Source organism: Paralichthys olivaceus, chromosome 8 (assembly GCF_024713975.1).
Source record: "Paralichthys olivaceus isolate ysfri-2021 chromosome 8, ASM2471397v2, whole genome shotgun sequence".
Taxonomy (NCBI): Eukaryota; Metazoa; Chordata; class Actinopteri; order Pleuronectiformes; family Paralichthyidae; genus Paralichthys; species Paralichthys olivaceus.
Window position 1 is genome coordinate 11,621,601 of NC_091100.1, and position 21,678 is coordinate 11,643,278.

The window sequence follows — 21,678 nt, forward strand, 5'->3', positions numbered from 1 at the left end:
TAATATCTGAAGAGTTAAAAAATGTGCTTATAATATCAAAGGCCTTAAATATTGTCTGCATGTGTGTTTTCCTTGTTATCCAATATTTGACTGATGATAATGTCCCCAAAGAACAGCTAAATGATTCACTGTCAAACAAATCCTAAGATGGCTTTAAGAAAAATGAACAATGAGCAATACAAGCATCACAAAATGTCAGCAGTGACAAATGAAGCTAATCAAAGGAGTTGTTAGCGTGACAGGTTTGATGCATCATGGCCTTTCTGTCGGCTACAAAGGAACAAAAACAGGTCAAGGAGGGGCTGAGCTGATCTATGTGCACACGTCTATAAACCAACAGCACAAATATTATGTTAAACATCTTTGATGGTATCGTGAGGAGTGTAAAAAATGCCCTGCTCAGGTTTTCTTTGCCTAGTCATACAGCAGAGGCCACTGACTATCACCTTGACTTATTGCATGCATAATGTTACATTGTTTTGCTATGAAAATGGAGGAAGCTAGCAAGCAAAGCTGACACCGAAGCATCTGAGAAGCGGTGTGTGGAAGTGTTTTGTGTTCTACACAATAGAAATCAAAGTAACGAACAATGGTAAGGCTGCTTACCGAGCAGCGCAACGTTAAATGTTCAACCTCGTCTGACTGCAAACATGCACTGGCGGAGGAGATGTTTTGAATAGCGTACTAAATGTTTCCAAATTTATCACTGTACAGTAAATATTTCACTTGGCATGGGTGCTCTGGTTTGAGTATTCAATATGATTTAGAGTGAACATCAATGTACTTGAGTGTTCCTTGCAGTAAGGATGGAGCATTAGAGAAGAGAGGGAATACTACCAACTTTGAGTCAATCCTTATTCTGAGACAGTGCAGCAGAAATCCTTGAACTTGCTGTAGTAGGCCGATTTACAGAGGCACCTGGGGCTCTGGCATTAACAGTCCCTTTCATCGCGGTTTGGCATTCATAGCGTAAGACGGTGCATATGTGTTTGAGAGAGAGAGAGAGAGAGAGAGACAGAGAGAGAGAGAGAGAAAAAACCCTTATGCAGCTGAACTGGGAGTGATGGGGGTATACGTGTGAAAGTGCAGCGATGTGGAAAAGACAACATCAGAAACAGAAACATATAAACAAAGGAGTGGGAAAGTGTGTGTACATGTGCACAAAGTGTGTGAGCACAAGCGTTAACGTGTGGGGGTGTCCTCTGAAAGTGGAAAGATTGCCTGTCCTCAGCTCGCCTGCTTCCACAGGTAATTTGGAGGCAGAATAACATGCATACCGACGAGCCAATCACAAGGTAGAGTTGACAGCGAGAAGACAACCTAACAGTGAGGGCTGCCAGGAGCTGACACATTACAAGGCACGCGCACAAATGAAGCAAACAAAGATGCAGAGCTAAACTGGGCAGAAAAAAAGCAAGCAGAGATCAAGCATGTGGGTGAAAAACTGTCAACAGGAGTGAGGCCGTCAGATAGACAGAGGGACAGACAGAAAGACAGAAAGGGGGCCCTATCATTCAGTTTCACACCCTACAGGATGAACGGGGCCTCTGTGCTCCTTCTCTGTTCAAACACACCTCACGGCTGTCTGCTCCCTGCAACAACAACGCACAGATACACACACACACACACACACTGCAGCCTGCTTGACAGTGGGCACAATAACCCCATTGAGAGGCATCGATAGGGAGCTGAAAGAGAAGTGAAGAGACGGAGATGAAGAAAAAGACTGACAACACACGCATGCAGCAGCACACATAAATACACTCCAATAAACTGCAGTGTGGCCTTCTTGCCAACTTGACAGCCTGGGATGAATCTGCTTTCTTCTGTCATTAATCCATCATTCATCTGACCAATCTGGTTAGACTGCCCACACACACACACACACGCACGCACGCACGCACGCACACACACGCACACACGCACACACACATGCCCCCACACACACAGTTGTTTAGTCAAGGGCGGACCAGTGGTATTGTCTCACAGGGGAAGCAGGGTGGTGATAACGGATCTCCATACCCTTTATCTGATTGCTCACACACACCCACAGAGAAACACGCACAGTGTACGCACATGCACACTTTTACCATCCTTTCTCATCAGCTGTTGAGCATGACCTCGACCACACACAGAATAACAGTTCAGTGCTGCGAGGGAAGAAAGTCTCAAATCAGACACACACACACACACACACTTATAGCCAGGCCAAGGTAATTACATCCAATCGGCAGAGCACTTTGAGGCTAGCTAAAATATCATATTCTGGGCGTGTGACATGCTCATAGCTTCACCAGATGGCAGCTTATATATGCATGTGTGTGCGGAACGTGTAAGTCTCATTTATTTGTTCTCTTACAGGAGGTAATAGAAGCCAACTAAGCAGAGAAGAGGACCATCTTAAGATCGAGGCACTTTCACCGAAGCTAAACAAACACGCATACACAAGCACACAGGAACTGTGTGCAGTGCTTGGCCCAAAACTCAGCCCATAAATGTCCAAGTCACTTTTTCCAGGCTCAGCAACTCCTGACGTCGTATAGAAACGCTACAGTGGAAGAGAGGGAGACTCAATGAAGAGGGAGAAAGTGAAAAGACAGCGCAGGAAAGATGGGAGAGGGGCAGAATATTTAAACCAACTTAACGTCCCAAGAGCTATAAGCAATTAACAATGCCATCACATGCACAAACACGCGCAAGTGCACACACTGCAGAGCAGGGACGAGGTCTGGATGAAAAGCAAGCCAGCAGGGCAAGGAGGCTGAGAGGATAGTGAGAGAGGGAGGGAGGCGAGGAAGGAAGGCAGGCAGGCAGTGACAGAGAGGGAGAGAGGATGACAGTGCACCATTTCTTCTATGGTGGTACAGTCAGACGTGTTTAATTTTGCAGCTTACACTAATTAACTCGCCTAACCGATGCCACAGCACAAACCTAGTAAAACCACCAAAACCACTGCCTAAAATAGAGAGTACTGGCTATTTACCAAGAGGGTTTTCAGATTGAAAACAATATCAACTTTTATTTGATCTTTATGTTTTCTGATAATTTTTTTTAATGGATAAATCACATACATGCACACAGAATTAAGCATCCGTGCAGATATGATGCGAATCTTGAATGCATGAGGGCCGGTGTCACCAGGAGACAGAGAGGGGCAGAAACCTCAGTGGTGCAATCCAAAAATAAGAACACAGGTCCTTTGGTGATTCATGTTATTGTCAACAACTTCAGTTTCCCTCCTGCTTCCACAGAAACACACGTTGTATCCTACTACATGACCTGTTTCACAAGTTTGTACAGTATTACGACACAACAAAAAATCCAGTCCTTGTAAGAGTCAGCCCCCATCTGAAGTCAGCGTTTCTGAGAGGAAAAGTCAACAGGAATTCCTCGTGTCTGTGCACAAACAAAATATATGTGAGTCTTGTCTCAGCATCTCCCTGCCTGTACAACAATTACACAGGAAATGTTTTTACATGATTATTCTCTAGATTCTTTAAAATCACTGAATAAAAACAAGCAATTAAGTGGCTCCATGTTTGTCTAAAACAAGCAGGCATATTATCTCACAGGCCTGGCATAAGCTAGCAGAGCAAGGCTGGAAACGATTAGTTGTAGCTATGTCCAGCCAGCACCATGCACCAATACAAGCCTCAACCTCACCCCCACCTCCCCACCCAGGGGCCTGCATGGTCTACAGCCTGGGACTATTCCATGTAACGTGCACAAGTCAAGAGAATACCCTCCTTTATGCTTGTTAGTTTCACAATGAGCCTCTTCATTACTTATATTGTGACTCAACATAATACAGGAGAAGACAGAGGAGCAGAGACAACCGTGAGTCAGGAGCTGGAGCATCTGTGGTTAGGAACCAAGGGACAGGTTAAACTGTCTGTGCTCAATTAATCCATCAATTAATCGGCAGAATATTTGCTGTTTTTCTCTGTTTTGTAAGAATTAATATATTCAGGTTTTGAAGAGACACACAAAGCCACAAATTTAAAGTTGCCACTGTGACTACTGGGAATCTGTGACAGGTTTTAGGGCTGAAAAACTATTAGAGAAACACTCAACAGATGAGTATATCATAGAAACAGTTTGGAGCCCAAATTAAAAACCCTACTTGGTAACAACAGTCACCACCATATTCAGTTGTGTAGGTCAACATTTTAGCTTTTAAGCCAAGGAAGCCTGGTCAGAAACAACACAACTAAACTTGGTTTTGATTAATTGGGAGATCATCAGTTCACCTTTTCAGAAATGTAAACAATATGACACAAATTCACAGAATAAACTGTAATACTTTAAGAACTAAACTGATTAGATGTTGTAGATTAGGCTTTTGTTTTTGTCTGGGGGTTTGTTGACTTCTGATGGAAATCAAACTACTGCTGCTGAAATCAAACATAGACTGTGTGTGAGAACGCAAATGTTCCGAGTCAGTTGCTCTGGACTTTCTTTAGAGCGAGTGGGCGTGATGCAAAAGAGATGCCATACATGTAGAAGATGTCAACTTGTAGAGACATGTAGATTCAAGAGATTTTGGTGATAATGGCCAACTCCCGTGTCAATGTGCTTTAAACAAAAACACCTGATTTCTGCAGCAGAATCTAAACGTTGTGTCCTGTCTCCCCCACACCCAGACACCACCCCTCACCTCAACGCTGCTGAGATGTTCCTGTTGATATGAAGGCGTCTGACTCAGACACTATGCTGCTGCGTTCTTCATATTCGAAAAGCAAACACTGGATAAAGTCCAGACATTATCTGGAGTTAATGGCTCTGGTCAGTTCACCAGCCACTTACCTATACCCTATACCCTACCTTAGGTAAACTAGGGCTGAGATATACCACAATATCAATAGTCTAATTGTAATTCATATTAATATAGCAATAGCCCAATACATATGTATTGATATATTGCTTATACATTGTGCAAACAGTGAGGAGGTCAAACTCATAATTGATCAACCTCAGGTTTGTAAAATCTTATACTGTTTATTAAATGTTTGTCATTCTCTGCTCATAAAAATTAGTTTAAAACCACAACTTCACTCAATCAAGTATTTTAACCATAAAATAGAAAATGTGACCTTTATCGTGATTATTATCAAAACCTTCTGATTTGAAATAATCTATCTTGGGATCTGTTTTTTGGGGTCATATCGTCCAGAACTATGAAAGACCCACGTAATGAAGGCTTTAAATTGAAGTGAGGTTTGTGGAGCGGTATGTCACAGCCTGGTGTCATCCATGTTTTGAGGGTTCGAGTCTTTTACGCCCCTCAACTCAAACACAGCAGCGGTATCGAACCTGAAAGAACCGCCGCGGTCAGCGGCTGCTCGCTGTGCGTCCCCATAACGTCTGTTCCCACAAACACACAACCGCATATTCAACAACACAACGACAACACAACTAGAGCTGACCGTTAGCTCGTGGAAATACACGCCGGGCTCCGGTAAACCCGCCACCGCAGCCTCCCGGTCTCCTCTCCAACACCTCCCCGACTTGTTCGCAGCGCAGCGGGGCCTCGGACGCCACAGCGCGGCGTCGTCCAGAGGAACGACACGGAAAGTTACTCACGTTTTAACGGCGCAGAGGCTCAACTGTGACCGACACATTCAAGAGAAAATCCCCTCATACCACATCACTCACCTCCTCTCTCTCTCCGGTGTGTTCACGTCCTCCGGGCTGAGCTCCTGTCTTCTTTACTTCTTTCTCTCCTCCCCTCCGTGTCTCTCCCTCAGCTTGTTTCTTTTCTCCTCCCTCCCAGATGCCGCTTCTCTCCGGCAGGGGGAACCGGGGGACGCCGCTCCGGAAGCAAACGCTCCTCTGTGATTTAAAAAAACAACTCTCTTTATCATTTAACACAAATTTAAGCTTCATGTTATTAACCAGAGAGAATGATGATGATGATGATGATGATGATGATGATGATGATGATGATGATGAGGATGATGATGATGAGGATGTTGTGATGATGATGATGTTGATGTTGTGATGATGATGATGATGATGATGAAGATGATTAAGATGTTGTGATGATGATGATGATGATGATGTTGTGATGATGATGATGTGATGATGTGATGATGATGATGAGGATGAAGATGTTGTGATGATGATGATGTGATGATGTGATGATGATGATGAGGATGAAGATGTTGTGATGATGATGATGTGATGATGTGATGATGATGATGAGGATGAAGATGTTGTGATGATGATGATGAAGATGTTGTGATGATGATGATGATGATGATGATGATGATGAAGATATTGTGATGATGATGATGGTGATGTTGTGATGATGATGATGATGATGATGAAGATATTGTGGTGATGATGATGATGATGTGATGATGGTGATGTTGTGATGATGATGATGATGATGATGATAATGATGATGAAGATGTTGTGATGATGATGATGTTGTGATGATGATGTGATGATGTGATGATGATGATGATGATGATGATGATGATGAAGATGATGAAGATGTTGTGATGATGATGATGATGATGATGATGATGATGATGAAGATGTTGTGATGATGATGATGATGTGATGATGATGGTGATGAAGATGTTGTGATGATGATGATGATGTTGTGATGATGATGATGATGATGATGATGATGATGAAGATGTTGTGATGATGATGATGATGATGAAGATGTTGTGATGATGATGATGATGATGATGATGATGTTGTGATGATGATGATGTGATGATGATGATGATGATGAAGATGTTGTGATGATGATGATGATGTGATGATGATGGTGATGAAGATGTTGTGATGATGATGATGATGATGATGATGATGTTGTGATGATGATGATGATGATGATGATGATGAAGATGTTGTGATGATGATGATGATGATGAAGATGTTGTGATGATGATGATGATGTGATGATGATGGTGATGAAGATGTTGTGATGATGATGATGATGATGATGATGATGATGTTGTGATGATGATGATGATGATGATGAAGATGTTGTGATGATGATGATGATGATGAAGATGTTGTGATGATGATGATGATGATGATGATGATGATGTTGTGATGATGATGATGTGATGATGATGATGATGATGATGTGATGAAGATGTTGTGATGATGATGATGATGGTGATGTTATGATGATGATGATGTTGTGGTGATGATGATGATGATGATGATGTGGTGATGATGATGATGAAGATATTGTGATGATGATGATGATGTGATGATGGTGATGTTGTGATGATGATGATGATGATGATGATGTTGTGATGATGATGATGTGATGATGATGATGATGATGATGTGATGAAGATGTTGTGATGATGATGATGATGGTGATGTTATGATGATGATGATGTTGTGGTGATGATGATGATGATGTGGTGATGTTGTGATGATGATGATGATGGTGATGATGTGATGATGGTGATGATGTGGTGATGAAGATGTTGTGATGATGATGATGTGATGATGATGGTGATGATGATGATGATGATGATGATGATGATGATGAAGATGTTGTGATGATGATGATGATGATGAAGATGTGATGTTGTGATGTTGTGATGTTGTGATGTTGATGATGATGATGATGATGATGATGATGATGCTGCTGAGATGATGATGATGATGATGATGCTGAGATGAGGATAATGATGATGCTGAGATGATAGTAATGATGATAATAATGATAATGATGATGATGATGATGATGATGCTGAGATGATGATAATGATAATGATAATGATGATGATGATGATGATGCAGTGATGATGAAGAGGAAAAGTAATGGTAGCCTATATATTTACAGTAAAGACTTTTAACAAAGTAATCAGATAGCAAATAAATGTCAAAACACATTGGTTGTCCATGAAATCAATATCATAGCATCAATATGATAATTTCATTAGATCCACTTACAAACACAAAGTGCTACAATCAAATATCAAAGTATCAGTCTAAGAATAGGGGTGTTTATAAAGATACAACACTGTTCTCAGTCAATAATTTAATATTGACTGAGAATAATATTTTACGACCCCTTCAGTTTCCTGTCTAATAATAATAATTCTAATGTTAGGATCAAGCTGACTTAATGCTTTGCTATATTGTAAAACCTTTATGGGTAATAAACCTACATTTATATTTGATTTCTCTGTTGAGAAAACAGCAGCTGAAGAAAAGCCACCACACATTGATATGTCAGTATTCACAACCACAGACCAGAAAAGTCGTGACAAAGGAACTACTTAAAGAGCATTAAGTCTGTAATGAGCACATTAAATATTTGGTAACATTTAATTCAGTGGGATAACGCCATGATGAAAAAAACTAGATTAAAAAAAAGAAGATAAAAAGGTCTTGGGCTTAAAAGAGTGACTGTGTAGATCAGTATCACCTCTGCATTAAGAGGCACCCGGAATGTTATGTTTTTGACCTGACCTGTTTTTGTCTCAGTAATGTGCAGCTGCAGATGCATGGAGTGGAATTCATGCAAATAGAATAAATACTCTTATTGACTATGTATTTCTCTCCCTGCTGAAAACAGAGCTGCTTGAAATCACATCAGGATTCAGTGAATTTAACAGTGCACAGTATTTTATTATTGGTCTTTCTGGACTCGTGTGTGAGGCAGGTGACTGAATTACCTTCCAGCTATGTTCAAGTCAGTGCAAAAGGATTTTCATAGCATCAAAAATTAATGAGGAGTAATTGCTGCCTGCAGGGAAGGAAAGCGATTAAACAAATTGTAAGCCGTGCCTTTGCATAGCGTAATTGGCAACATTGTGCGTATGATTTGTAGTTAATCTTGAACAGTGCAAAAACCACAGAGTACTGTGTAAATGTGTTCATGTGGATTTGTAGAAGCCAGTTTGGACTGGAGGCTGAGAGGAGATTGAACAAGGTCGTGCATTAAATAGTATTAAACAGCAACAATGCACTTCAAACACACACAGAGTTTTTGACTGAAACCATAACTATTTGATAGACATGAAACTTGGTGTAGACATTTGTCCCAGTCACAGTCGTTGAATTAATCCTAATTGCTATGTCTCCCTCACTTGAAGCCTCAGTGTGTAAGAATTAGGTGAAAGGGATCTATTGGCAAAAAATAATCCTTGTGATTTTTTTCACTAGTGTGACTCATCTAAATTGAACAAACTGTTGTTTTCCTTCCCCTAGAATGTGCCCTTTATATTTAAATACTTTATATGTACGTCAGGAGTGCATCCTCTCCACGGAGGCCGCCATGTTGTTTACAGTTGTCTTAACTGGACAAACTAAAGATCTTTTCAATTTTTTTGACAACTGAAGATTTCCACAGGTTCTCTTTCATGTTTGGGAGGAGAGGGTGCGGTGAGGGGTATTCAGCTGCAACATGAAACTTCACCACTAGATGTCACTAAATTCTACACGTTGAACCTTTAAGTTCATGTGAAGGTACCAATGAAAATAACAACCACAATGTAGAAGGCCTAGTGTGTGTTTTATGTCTTGTATCTGAAATCCTTTTATTTACATGGTGTTTTTGTGTAAGTGCTTTATGTTACTTGATACTTTATGATAAATAGTGACACATAGTGCCGACTAAGTAGGACGCAGAAACTGCAGACGTCCAGCGTGATCATCAACAACCAATTTCCCAAAGAACAGGAATCTTACAGTATCTTTACATACATTATACATCTATAATAAATATGGCAACATAAACTAATTTAAAAACACAATACAGACACAATTATGACAAATGCATGTGGTGCACACAAACAAATACAGTGTCAGGAATTTTAATAAAATGATGACACCTGGTGGTTGTACTGATTTACTGCATTGTTTGTCATCGTTCCAGTCTCAGTGGATATGACTCGGCCTTCTACTGCTCACATAGATAGTATCATTCAAGAAATTAAATATGACACGATTGCAAGTCTGTCTTTAAACAGGGATGTTATAAATCCACAATTCCAGGTTTTCAGAAAAATGACTTCAAAGCTTTTTCTGAACTTAATAATGTAAAGCTTCAGATTTGATCTATTCACTTATTTACACCAAATGAATAACTTTGTTTTTTCTGTTACAGATAAGATGATTGTTTGGTGACAAACATATCATCTATCTATCTATCTATCTATCTATCTATCTATCTATCTATCTATCTATCTATCTATCTATCTATCTATCTATCTATCTATCTATCTATCTACCTAGTCTCTTTGTGCTCTTACTCTTTGTGAATGTCCTTGACCTGCTGCTGTGACACAACAATTTTCCAAGTCAAAGTCAAAGTTAAAGTCAGCTTTATTGTCAATTTCTGCAGTACATACACAGACATAATGAGGAATTGAAATTGCTCAGACTCTGGTCTCCCCAGCAACACAGATTTAAGTAAAAAACATTAAATTTAAAAAAAAAAGTCTTAATATAAGAACATATTATAAAAATATTAAAAGAAGTATAAGGACAAAAAGATGCAAAATATATACTTTTTGGTGGAAAAAAGTTGCAAAAACAGTAAACTTTAAGTATAAAATATAAATACAAATAACAGAAACAGTGGAATGCAGTGAATGAGGTACTGGTGGTTGCAGAATGCTGTGCAAATTTAGCAACTGGGATCAATTAAGTTCATCTATCTATCTATCTATCTATCTATCTATCTATCTATCTATCTATCTATCTATCTATCTATCTATCTATCTATCTATCTATCTATCTATCTATCTAGCCATCTATCGGCTCCGATCCGCCAGGTGGCGCTATATTGTCACAACCACCGGTTTTTGACCAATCATCGATACATCCGGTAGTTTGAACCATAAGCGGGTCCTGCTCTTTCACGCCGCAAAATAATGGAGACACAAAAGAAAATATATTCCACTAACAACCATTGCGGTGGGTTTGAAACAGTAGTTTAGTTAGACCGAGTCATTCGTGAATTTGGTGAGTTGTTCGGGCGGGGCGTGGTTCTGTTAGCACAGTTAGCATCGCTGTAGCATAGTTCTCGTCTGGGTGAGCATCTGAACAGTTTCACACAGCAGCTCCGTTCTAGTTGTGATTTCAATCATGAAGCCGGTCAAGTCGTTATTTCTGAAGACGTACGGTAAACAGAGGAGAAAACTGCCCGCGTGGATTTCACCTGAAGACCGCAAACAGGCTTTCGACAGCACCGACACTACAGACGGTGACAACTCCGTGTTTGAACCAAAAAAACCTGCGAGGATAAGGTATGTTCGAGTCGACAGGAGATGAGATGCAAATCAGTTCCACAGCGACTCCAGCCTCCAAAAGCATCAGACAGTGCAAACAACACCTCAGACTGTTTTATCAGAAACATCAGCATCCTAAACGTCAAACCTTCATGAAGGGAGCGTGAGACGATAAGCGACAGGGAAACAACAGAAAAGATATGTCTGTGGGGATTTTCAAATAGTTTAGCTTTGTAAAGCATCCCCAACACAGAGCACTAAGTAAATTTTTCACTTAAATGGTCACTTGATCTGCATTAGTAGAGTCTGTTCTTAGTCACATTCACCTGTATGTTTACTGTGCTGCCACCCGCGGATAAGACACATGTGTTTTGTCCATGGACAGTTAGAAATGAGGCCTGGAGGAGCCATGGATCAGACAATCAACTTTCAGATTAGTAAATGACCCCTCTAACTCCCACTTACTCCATATTTTGGTCACAGTTCTGGAAAAAAACTAATGTTTGTCTGCAGACCTGTCATGTTTCATATTATAGAAATTAGTTGAAAACAATTGACTTACTTAAACAGTTTAGACAGTTATTCCAGATTCATTATAATGTTCCTGTCCTCCTTGCTCTCATGTTTGATATCATACTTCCTTTATCCTTTTTTCCTGTCATAGAGAGAGGAACACTAGTGTTGCTAGTCGTAGAGGAGCTCGGCTCGCTAAGAAAAAGGCCATGCTGTGTCTGACAGAGAAGACCGGTGATGAAGATCATTTTAACAACGAGGAGAACTTCGTCATCCCCTCGCCTCCTTGTCCTCCAGTGCCTCAGCAGAGTAAGACGACAAGGTTTGTAAGAGCAGTTTATTATTAACTAAACTGGAGTCTTAAACGTGGCAATTAACTACTGCCTGTAATATTTTGTCTATGTCTGGATTATTAAAATATAATTTAAGGCTCTTTGCATGCTTTAATGTCCTCTGGGTTTTATCTTTTCTTTATCATCAGAGGGAAGAAGACTCGTGGCTGCAGTGGTAGAGTTCATCCTGCCAAGAGAAAAGCTGCGCTATCTCTGTCAGAGAACAGCAGTGACGAGGAGAACATCGGCAGGCCTTCTTCTCAGTGCCCTCAGCCTGCTCAGCAGAGCAAGACAACCAGGTCTGTGCACAACCAAGCGTGAGCAGAACACATTGTGACTCTATCTTGCTTTCTTCTGTTATCACCTCAGCATCTGTAAGCAGACATCTGAATAATATCACATTTCAAACAGATGACAAAGGCCACAATTAATTTTCAAATCAAGTTTATTCTGGACTTCCTCTGAAACATTATGATACAGCAAGAACATCACATTTTCACACTAGAGAAACTAGAGCCATTGGGTTTTTTTTGATTGATTTATACAGTAGAGCTTTGCTAAACAGCCATCCCCTGAAATTGTTGAATGATGAAGTTGAATTATTGCTGTGCTGTTACATTCAATCTTAATCTAATTGTTGTGAATTATGTACTTAATACTGCCAGATTTTCATAATTAGGTTTTTGAACATACAAATACACTTTTTTCTGAAATCAGTCGCTTCCAGAAGTAATTGTCTGTTGATGTATTTCTGAAATGATGTTTGTCTCTGTGTGTCAACAGGAAAAGCCAGCTCACGTCTGTTCCAGGAGTTTTTATAAGGCAGAAACGGAAACAGGTTCCAGTGACCAGCGAGAGTGAGGAAGACTCAAGGTCTGCCCTAAGTGTCACATAATTGTTTCTCAGATAGTCAGGTTCTTGGTGCCTCTTAGAAATACCAGAAGAGTGTCGAGGCTGAATCTTAATGTCCAGACTTCAACACACTAGCAATGTCTTGGAATTAATGGCTTTATTTCCTGGAAGTTCATTAGTCCAACAAGAGCATTAATGTTACATGCTTAAACATTTCCTTTTTATCACTCTGGAAAAGTACTATGGGTATCTATAGCAATATGAGTGTTACAATGTCCAAAACTATATCAATTACAATAGTAAGGAGAAGTTTTACATATTTGATTTCTTTTTATTCTAGGGTTATTGATGGAAAAGTTTCATATTGCCCACACAGAATACTAATGGTTGAATAAGACCATAATTTGTAGGTTTAATATTGTCATTCACATGTTATTTACAGGCTCCTATATTTCAGTTTATTTCCATTAAAACACAAGTTAAAGGTCTGTGAGGAGTTGGTCTGAAGGGTGGAGATTTCTCTAACCCCTCTCTCTCTCTCTCTCCCTCCTCTGCTTTTCTATTTTCAGGGTTCACCATCGTTCTGTGGGCCGCTTTGTAACTCGCCGCAAAGGCGGGGCTGTTGTCAAACCCAAACTCCTAAAGGAGATTGTCAGTATACTTAATTCTTCAGATGACTTCACTTCTGGAGCCTTTTGTTCCAAAGGTACCCGTCAGCGTACAAGGAGGAGGAAGGTCCCTCCAGTGGTGTCGAGTACGGAGAACTCAATGAATGCTGCAGGGTCTTTCAGCTTTGCCACCAACCCACTCCGAGAGATATCCCTCAATGAGTCAGCAGATCGCAGTGTCGGACTTTTCCCCAGGAACCCTATCTTTTGCTCTACTCCCTCAGCTGGATCCTTCAGCAAACATCCCCACCTTAAACCCTTGCCCATTAATGATAAGTCCTCCTCTCCTCCCTCTATGTCAGTGAGCTGTACAGGTGTCCTCAGCACATTTCAAGAAGATCTGAATTCACCTGAACCACATTCTGCACGTACCACTGGGCTCCACTCTGAGGGGAAGCTGCTGTCAAGCCTTGGTGAGCAAGTACCACACCTGCATCACCACGAAGAGCTGTCTGGTGATTTATTAATGGAACACACAAGCACAAACAAGAGGAGCAGCTGCAGCAAGGAAGCTAAAAGCTACAGTGAAAATTCAAAGACCAGGAATGGCGATGAATTATCGAGTTTAAATCCTCTTTCATCAGACATTGAGAACAGCTGTGAGTTTGTGTCAGCAGCAGGAGGGTTAGAGTGGCTGATAGAGGCTCTGAAGGAGCAATGTTTGACCAATCCCTGCACAGTGCAGCTGGAGAGATTAGACATCCTCACCATGACTCAGCTCTGCAGTCAAACAACCTACTCATCCTGTTTGGGACTTTTGAGCTCAGATGACGATCCACCGTCTGTAGAGAGCAGTCAAACTACATCATTTCATTTCCATTTATCAGTGACTGATGATAAAACAGGAGACCGTTTACAGTTGATAAATAGCTTTGAGTCCCCTGGACAGGCAGTAACAGTGACTGACACTTCATCAGTTGCCTGTAAGCAATCATCTGAATGCTCATCAGCATCAGTGTTTAATGATGAATCTACCCACCACACAGAGAGCAGTGTTGAATTTATTATGGGCACACAATTAGGAGCCAGCGGCCCTGTGAAAACACTGTTTACTGAAGAGAAGGCTGCAGCAGTAAAGGACAAATGTCTTGCAAAGACGTGCACCATTCAGCTCAAAAGATTGTCCTTGCCACAAATAACAAAGCTGGAAGAGTCACCTTTGACTTGTAATAATAGGTCTGGTAGTTTAGATGCAACCAAGTCTGAAAATGACTACACGCTTAACATTGATGACCCTGAAGATCTCGTGTGTTCAGGAGATACCACTGAGGGAATGACAGTGTCTGATAGACAGTCAACAAATAACAGCTCCTGTCCAGTTGCTCACACACAGTCCAGTGATCCAGAAACAGAAGAAAAGGCAGTGGTTATCTCAACTCTGAAGGAGAAATGTCTATCTGACAAACCCACTGTTGAGATGAAGAAATTAACTTTAGCACAATTGAGACATAAAAAGTGTAAATCGACCTCGGTCATGTCCGACCCAGCCAGTGATGAACAGATAAAGAAAGACCACCAGTCTGTGAGGAAAAAGTGGAGTTCAACCAGCTCTGAAGACAAGATTTCCTCAGACAAAGAAGTGGTAAAGAGCTCCTGTGAAGTTCTGCCCAAAAGAAAAAAGTTGTCTCTGGCTCTCAGAGACAAGAAAAGGAGAAGCACTTCCACAGACCAACCTGGGACCATGAGGAAGGCGTGTGTGAGCGGCCTGAGCGTGAGTCGTTGGAAAAACAAAAGCAGCACACACGCAAGGGCAGGCGATGTGAAACCTGTGGACTGCAGCATCAACGAGCTGATCTCCACAAAACACAAACAGCAGAGGGTGAGGACAACACAGAAACACAGCCAAGTGCTGCTGAAACATATCTGTTTATTGAAGTGGAAGGTTCAGCAACTGAAAGTTTGGGTCAATGGTTAGCCATCGTTAAAATAAGCCATCCATCGACTTTTAATTTGTTGTCAGGCAGGTATGTGACACTCAAGTCTTTATATACCTAAATTCAAGTTAATCATCAGGGCTTCTACACAATCAGGATGCCATATTTAAGAGTTCTTGTGGAGGTCTTGACTCAAGTGACAAGGAAAAAAATTTATATATTAAAAATGGCAAAAAATAATAATTTGTGGTGCTCAAAACCTTGAAAGCTGCACATTTGTCTGGATTCTCATCAAATCACAGAACATCTTTGGGCTCTTACACTTACGCTTATTTTTATCCTTTGCTTTACAAATAAAATGGCCGTGCCTTGCTGAAGTGGAAACGAAGTTGAAATCCCTTTCCAGTGAAGTCTTTAATTAAAATCCTTATTTATTATCAAAGCTGGGACAGTTTGTTGAAATGCACCTTGTATGTATGTGATTGCTAGGAGCACCCAAACATTATCTTGTGTGTTTTTGGACTCATCACACACAAACTGATTTTTGTTTGATGTGTGTATAGTTTTCCCACCAACTGCAGTTTAAGTGTTAGGAAGCATTCAAAATGGTTACAGGTGTGGCATCTTTGACAACCTGTGATTTGCATCCTGTGTGTAGGAGCATGGAACAGTCATGAATTTCTCAACCCCGGTGAGAGCGAATCCGCTCAACCTCTCATCTCTGCTGGCTGACTTCACACCAAACACACACACCTGGAGCCGACTCAAGGCCGCCCTCTCAGTTCACCGCAAAGGCATGAATTAGAAATACTCTCTCCGTTAAATCGTTATGTTTCCTTCAGTTGTTTATGACTGTTAACATTTCTCTGCGTTTCTTTTCTGTCGTCCCCTCTCATTAGTGCTTCTCACTCCGAGGAGTTCACATCTGTCAGGTTCTCCGGGGCGGACGGCTCTAGCAGACCTCAGCCAGGATCTCTTTGCCACACCCTTTCGGACGCTGCTCCCCAAACACCTCCAGTCGCAGCTGTGCCATGACTCTCCAGTACGACACACAGTTACAGCACACAGCTGCAACAATGACACAGTTCAAAGATGCACTCAGTTTATATAGTACACTTGGCTTATTCTAATACAACAGTCATACAGTAAATCCTGGCTTCATGAAGATTATAAAGTTTCGTTTTTGTCAGACAGAAACTCTGCACTGAGAACTAAATACACTTTCTCCAGACTGACTGTGAGTAAGTTATGACACATCCCCAGCCTGTGGTTGTGTGTCACCTCCTGCCTCCTCTTCTGTTGCAGGGTGTGTGTGAGGACGCAGATCTGTCGGATGCAGAGAAGGTGTATGCTGAGTGTGGCCAGAAGCTCCCTCTGCCCTGGGAGGACTGTATTCTCCCTCACCGTATGAAACGCTGTGTAAAGATCGGGGAGGGGACCTTTGGCGAGGTCTTTTCCACCACCAACGCATCAGGGGACACTGTTGCTCTCAAAGTATGTGTATTTATTGTATATGACATAAACCATATATATAATACCATGGGATTGAGGAATAACTCAACTGTACCTTGAGTTTGAAAATGTGTATTCCCAAATTGAGAGTGAAGCCCCACATGCAGGGATATTGTGTATCATGTGAATTGAAAATGGTACAACAGCATAATGAAAGTGGGTTTCTGCAGGGTCTTAAAAAGCCTTAAAAAGTGTCAAATTAAATTTTAGGTCTAGAAATGTTAAACTATTACATACTAGGTGTTAATTATGTTTAGGTATGTCTTCATCATGTTAATGTTCATTTAAAGCTTCTTCCGTCATAAATTTAAAAACTTGAATCCTACAGAAAACCCTATGACACTAACTTTAGTTTTGTTGAGGTTCGTTAAATATCAAGAAACCACAGTTAAATAGGGGGGGGGGAAATGTCACAAACATTTGTGTATTCTGCAGTGAAACAGTTTTTCTTGTCTTGACAGATAATTCCAGTAGAGGGCAGTGAGAAGGTGAACGGAGAGACCCAGAAGATCTTTGGAGAGATTCTCCATGAGATTATAATCTCAAAGTAAGTGGAACAAACCAAATCCTATTTAAGGAATACATGTTTTATAATCATATACATATGATGTGAATCTTTCAACTTCGTGATTCCTGGAACATTTAAACTAAGCAGCACAATGTGTGTGTGTCTTGGTTCTGGCAGGGAGCTGAGCAGCCTGAAAGAGAAGGAAACAAACCAGACTCACAGCTTTATTGGACTCAATGAGTAAGCACTGTGTCCGCTCCTTTTTTTCCCTTTTTCCCCTCCTGTCCGTTGGCGTCTCAGCAGTTTTGAGTGATGATGTGACTTGATGTTTTGTGCCCTCACAGTCTCCACTGCGTTCGAGGCTGTTACCCTCCTGATTTCCTGAATGCTTGGGACAAATTTGACCAACGGAAAGGCTCCGAGAATGACAGACCAGGTCAGTGAGACAAAAGCACTTTAACATTAGTTTCACGTTACATTTACACAATGTGTTTTTGAGGTTGAAGTGATGGAAGCTCAGAGGCATTTCTTTGGCTGGTTTGCGATTAAAAGAAATGCAGTATGTCATGTAACCCTCATCAGGGCCCTTTCAAACATGATCCAACACAATAGTTTGAAGGAGCATGAGATCTGTTTCTCTATTTCACTGGAACTTTCTCTGCTGCTCTTTGCACAGATTTCTTTGAGAAGGATCAGTTGTTCTTAATCCTGGAGTTTGAGTTCGGCGGCGTCGATCTCGAGAACAGCAATGGAACGGTACGAACGCCACATCACAACGACAGCTGCTCATTACATTTGCACATTACATTTAAAAATAATGAGCTCAAACATTGATGAAGAGATTACATGGGTTACACTGTCTTGAGTTGAGTCATAACTTAAATACTTAAATATGTGTGCTGCAAACAATGCACAAAGAGGCTTAGCTGTTGCAAATGCAGCATTAGTTAAAAAACAATGAGTCAGGTATTAATCTAAAACCATGAAAAGTTTGTTGGCTTTATGGAATTACAAATACAGTCTTTAATCCAAGCCTCTCTTGTGTCATCAAGCTTGCATCTTTGGGAGTGGCGAAGAGCATCCTTCATCAGGTTACTGCCGCCTTGGCTGTTGCTGAGGAGGAGCTACACTTTGAACACAGGTAGACACACGCACACAGACAGACAGACACGCGCACACAGACAGACAGACACACACACACACACACACACACACACACACTAACTAACTAACTAATTGTTTTTACGTCTGTGTCTTTGACACCCATGTTACCAGCTTGCAGTTTGGTTCTTCCCTGCCTTCGCTGCTGCATTGTGACACATCTTAGTGTTACCACCATGGGTTGATGGGTATTATTATAGTTTGACACCATTGGAAGGACAGTGTATCATCATCCAACATGAACAACTTGTAGAAAAATACTGCATAACTCAACAAGAGATTAAAAATGTTTAATACAGATTATTCTGATGATAATTTTCTTAACCAGATGTGGTCTTGAGATTGTCAGAAAGTAGAATAAATGTCTTATACTAATTTCCTGAGAGCTAATATCTTCAGCTGTATTGTCTTGTTTGACTAAAACCCTAAAATCCACCAATGAGAACCAGCTAAAATCCTAATTTCAGACATTTTGCTGAGTGCTTACTAGAAAGACACATCAGTAATCAGTCCGAATGTAGTCTGCCTGTCTGACCGACTGATTTGTTGCTAACCGTCTCTTTGCTGCAGGGACCTTCACTGGGGCAACGTGTTGGTCAAAACAACCAAGCAGAAGACGGGGAGCTTCCTCCTGAACGGAACGGCCCACTCTCTGGAAACCAAAGGGGTGCTGGTCCGCATCATTGACTACTCCCTCTCCAGACTAGAAATCGGTCAGATAATGTGCCACTGCTCAGTTTCTACTCAGTCTTATTTTTCAGTGGCTTGATTTATAGATTCATGCACAAAATATATGACGCTATTAAAATGACAAACACTGGTCATGTGGTATGTTGTCTCCAGATGATCTGACGGTTTCCTGTGACATCTCGAAAGACGAGGAGCTTTTCATGGGCCAGGGAGATTACCAGTTTGATATCTACAGGCTGATGAGACAGGAGAATGGGTCAGTGCATTTATGTGTCAGTGACTGTGACATTTAACGTGTGTCTCACTGTAAATGTTTCATATAGAGCAGAGTAGTCATATTTACATGTAATTTATTTTAACCTATTACACAAAGAAAACAAGAGCAGCAACAGAGACTTGATTTAAACTCAGTGAATCAATGACGTTGAAAAGTCAAAGCAATGATAAGAAATTTCCAACACTGAGGTTTTTCTTATTAACTTTTGTAGAAGATGAATCTGTGGTTTGTATGATGAGATGTTTTCATCCAGAAAATTCAATCTGACTGTGATATTGATATTTCTTTTTTATGTGATATGTCCTAAACCAATAGTGTGATATTTTGGGAAATGTTCACATTTGCAGTCTTGTAGAGAGACGGAGGAGATGATTGATACCACTTAAATCTCTGTGGAATATACGAAGCTACAGCCTGCAGATGTTCATTTAGATTCAAAGGCTGGAAACAGCTAGCCTGGCTCTGTAGAAAAGTAAACCACCAATCACAGCCAGGACGAGTGTCTGACCACTGCTCGTGCACAACAGCAGCTCTCATGTTACTGTGATGTTATTTTCCACTGCAGCTTTAATGCTAAGCAAACTTTCTCCTGGATATAGCTTCATATTTTCTTCACAGATTCGAGGATGGTATTGATCTTCTCATCTAAGTCTTGTTTCTGTATTTATGCATTTCCCAAAGTGTTCAACTCAAACAAACACAATCAGTGGATAATCCTGTTGACTTACTGTATTAGATTAACATCTCAGAATGACTGTGGTCACGATTTATTGATCCTCTGTTGCTCTCTTTGTCTGTCTCAGAAACAACTGGGGCGACTACCACCCCCATACCAACGTGCTGTGGCTCCACTACCTGTGCTCCAAGCTACTATCCATGAAGTACCGCAGCTCGGGAGGGAGGGGAGCCAAGGACATTCGAGCAGAGCTCACTCGTTTCTATGACAACGTCCTCCAGTATAGCTCCGCCACCGAGGCGCTACAAAACTGCCCCATGTTTCAGTAGCACTGAGCACAGGAAGTGTGAGGACGCTCAAGCACAGACTTTTCTTTTAGTGTTAAGGACGTAAAGCGTAAGTGGGTCGTCCATGGTCGACTTCCTTCAGTTGCCCACTCGCCCTTCGTGATCTCTGATATGTAAACGATTATTGATTTCCTTTGTAACACAATGACTGATGGAGGTCACTTAATGTACAGTGTAACTATCATTCCACAAAGGTTGTTAAAACGACCATGTGACAATTGTGTATTCATGTGTTGTTAATGGCTCTTATCGTAGGCTGCATATTTTCATTCATTTTATGCATCACAAGTATAAATGATGATGAAAAGAAAAGGTTCTTAATAAATTTTGACAAATATAAAGATTCTGTATAAAACAGAAAAACTACAAATCCTCACATCTGAGAAACTAGAACCAGAGAATAACTCGAATATCTTTCAACAAGATCCAGGAATTATTGTCTAAGAAAACAGTGAAAGTGCGGAAAAATCTTTAATATATCTCTGTTTAATTAAGTGAAAAATAAATTCTTAAATCCCCACCAAATTCAATGGTATCTCCCCTGAGCCATCCCATCACTGGACCATCAACTGCAACCCTGAACCCATCCATTATCTGCTGCTAATCTGGGTCCAGACGTGGACAGATTATAACACAAACTCCATCCAGGGCTGGAAGAAGTGAACACTGTCTCTAAAACTTTGCTCTGTGAAAAAAAATTCTTCAAAAGGGGCTCTTGCCAAGTCCGACCTGACTACAACATCTCATCAATTGTTTAACTATTATAATTGGGAAACACTAAAATGTGATATGTCAGCAATTCATGTGCATAATAAATGACTGTAGGCCTTATTGTTCGTTTTTAATCACTGTTAAGACAGTTAATTTCAAAACTAGTCAAACACTGACCTTGTTTATATTGTTCCTCGGTCAGTATTTCAGAAATGTGACTACATGATATAAATGTACATAAACTGCAATGAGGGATATAATGCCTCTTCTCCATCCCGTCTAGAGAGAAAATGTAGATCATCCATTTTCTACTCTCAGCTACACTTTGTACAACT

At 40.8% G+C, this 21,678-nt stretch overlaps 2 protein-coding genes across 8 annotated transcripts in view; one reads left to right on the forward strand and one right to left on the reverse strand.

Moving 5' to 3' along the window:
- Positions 1 to 5,795, reverse strand: part of apbb2b (amyloid beta (A4) precursor protein-binding, family B, member 2b) — a 47,438-nt gene extending 41,643 nt beyond the window's left edge. For 5 of the 7 annotated variants that reach the window (XM_069530764.1, XM_069530763.1, XM_069530762.1 and 2 more), the window contains exon 1: positions 5,656 to 5,795. The gene's annotated coding sequence lies outside the window, so the exon portion shown is untranslated. The other 2 variants (XM_069530765.1, XM_069530761.1) reach the window with 2 other exon arrangements.
- A 5,013-nt stretch (positions 5,796 to 10,808) lies between these two features.
- haspin (histone H3 associated protein kinase) lies at positions 10,809 to 21,463 on the forward strand. The gene is made up of 16 exons (XM_020100470.2): positions 10,809 to 11,240; positions 11,887 to 12,057; positions 12,217 to 12,366; positions 12,851 to 12,940; positions 13,489 to 15,406; positions 16,120 to 16,255; positions 16,361 to 16,503; positions 16,767 to 16,955; positions 17,435 to 17,520; positions 17,659 to 17,721; positions 17,826 to 17,917; positions 18,158 to 18,237; positions 18,534 to 18,622; positions 19,213 to 19,355; positions 19,486 to 19,588; positions 20,413 to 21,463. The coding sequence occupies exons 1-16, from the start codon at positions 11,080 to 11,082 to the stop codon at positions 20,612 to 20,614; spliced, it is 3,816 nt and encodes a 1,271-aa protein (XP_019956029.2). The 5' UTR covers positions 10,809 to 11,079; the 3' UTR covers positions 20,615 to 21,463.
- Positions 21,464 to 21,678: the final 215 nt, after the last annotated feature.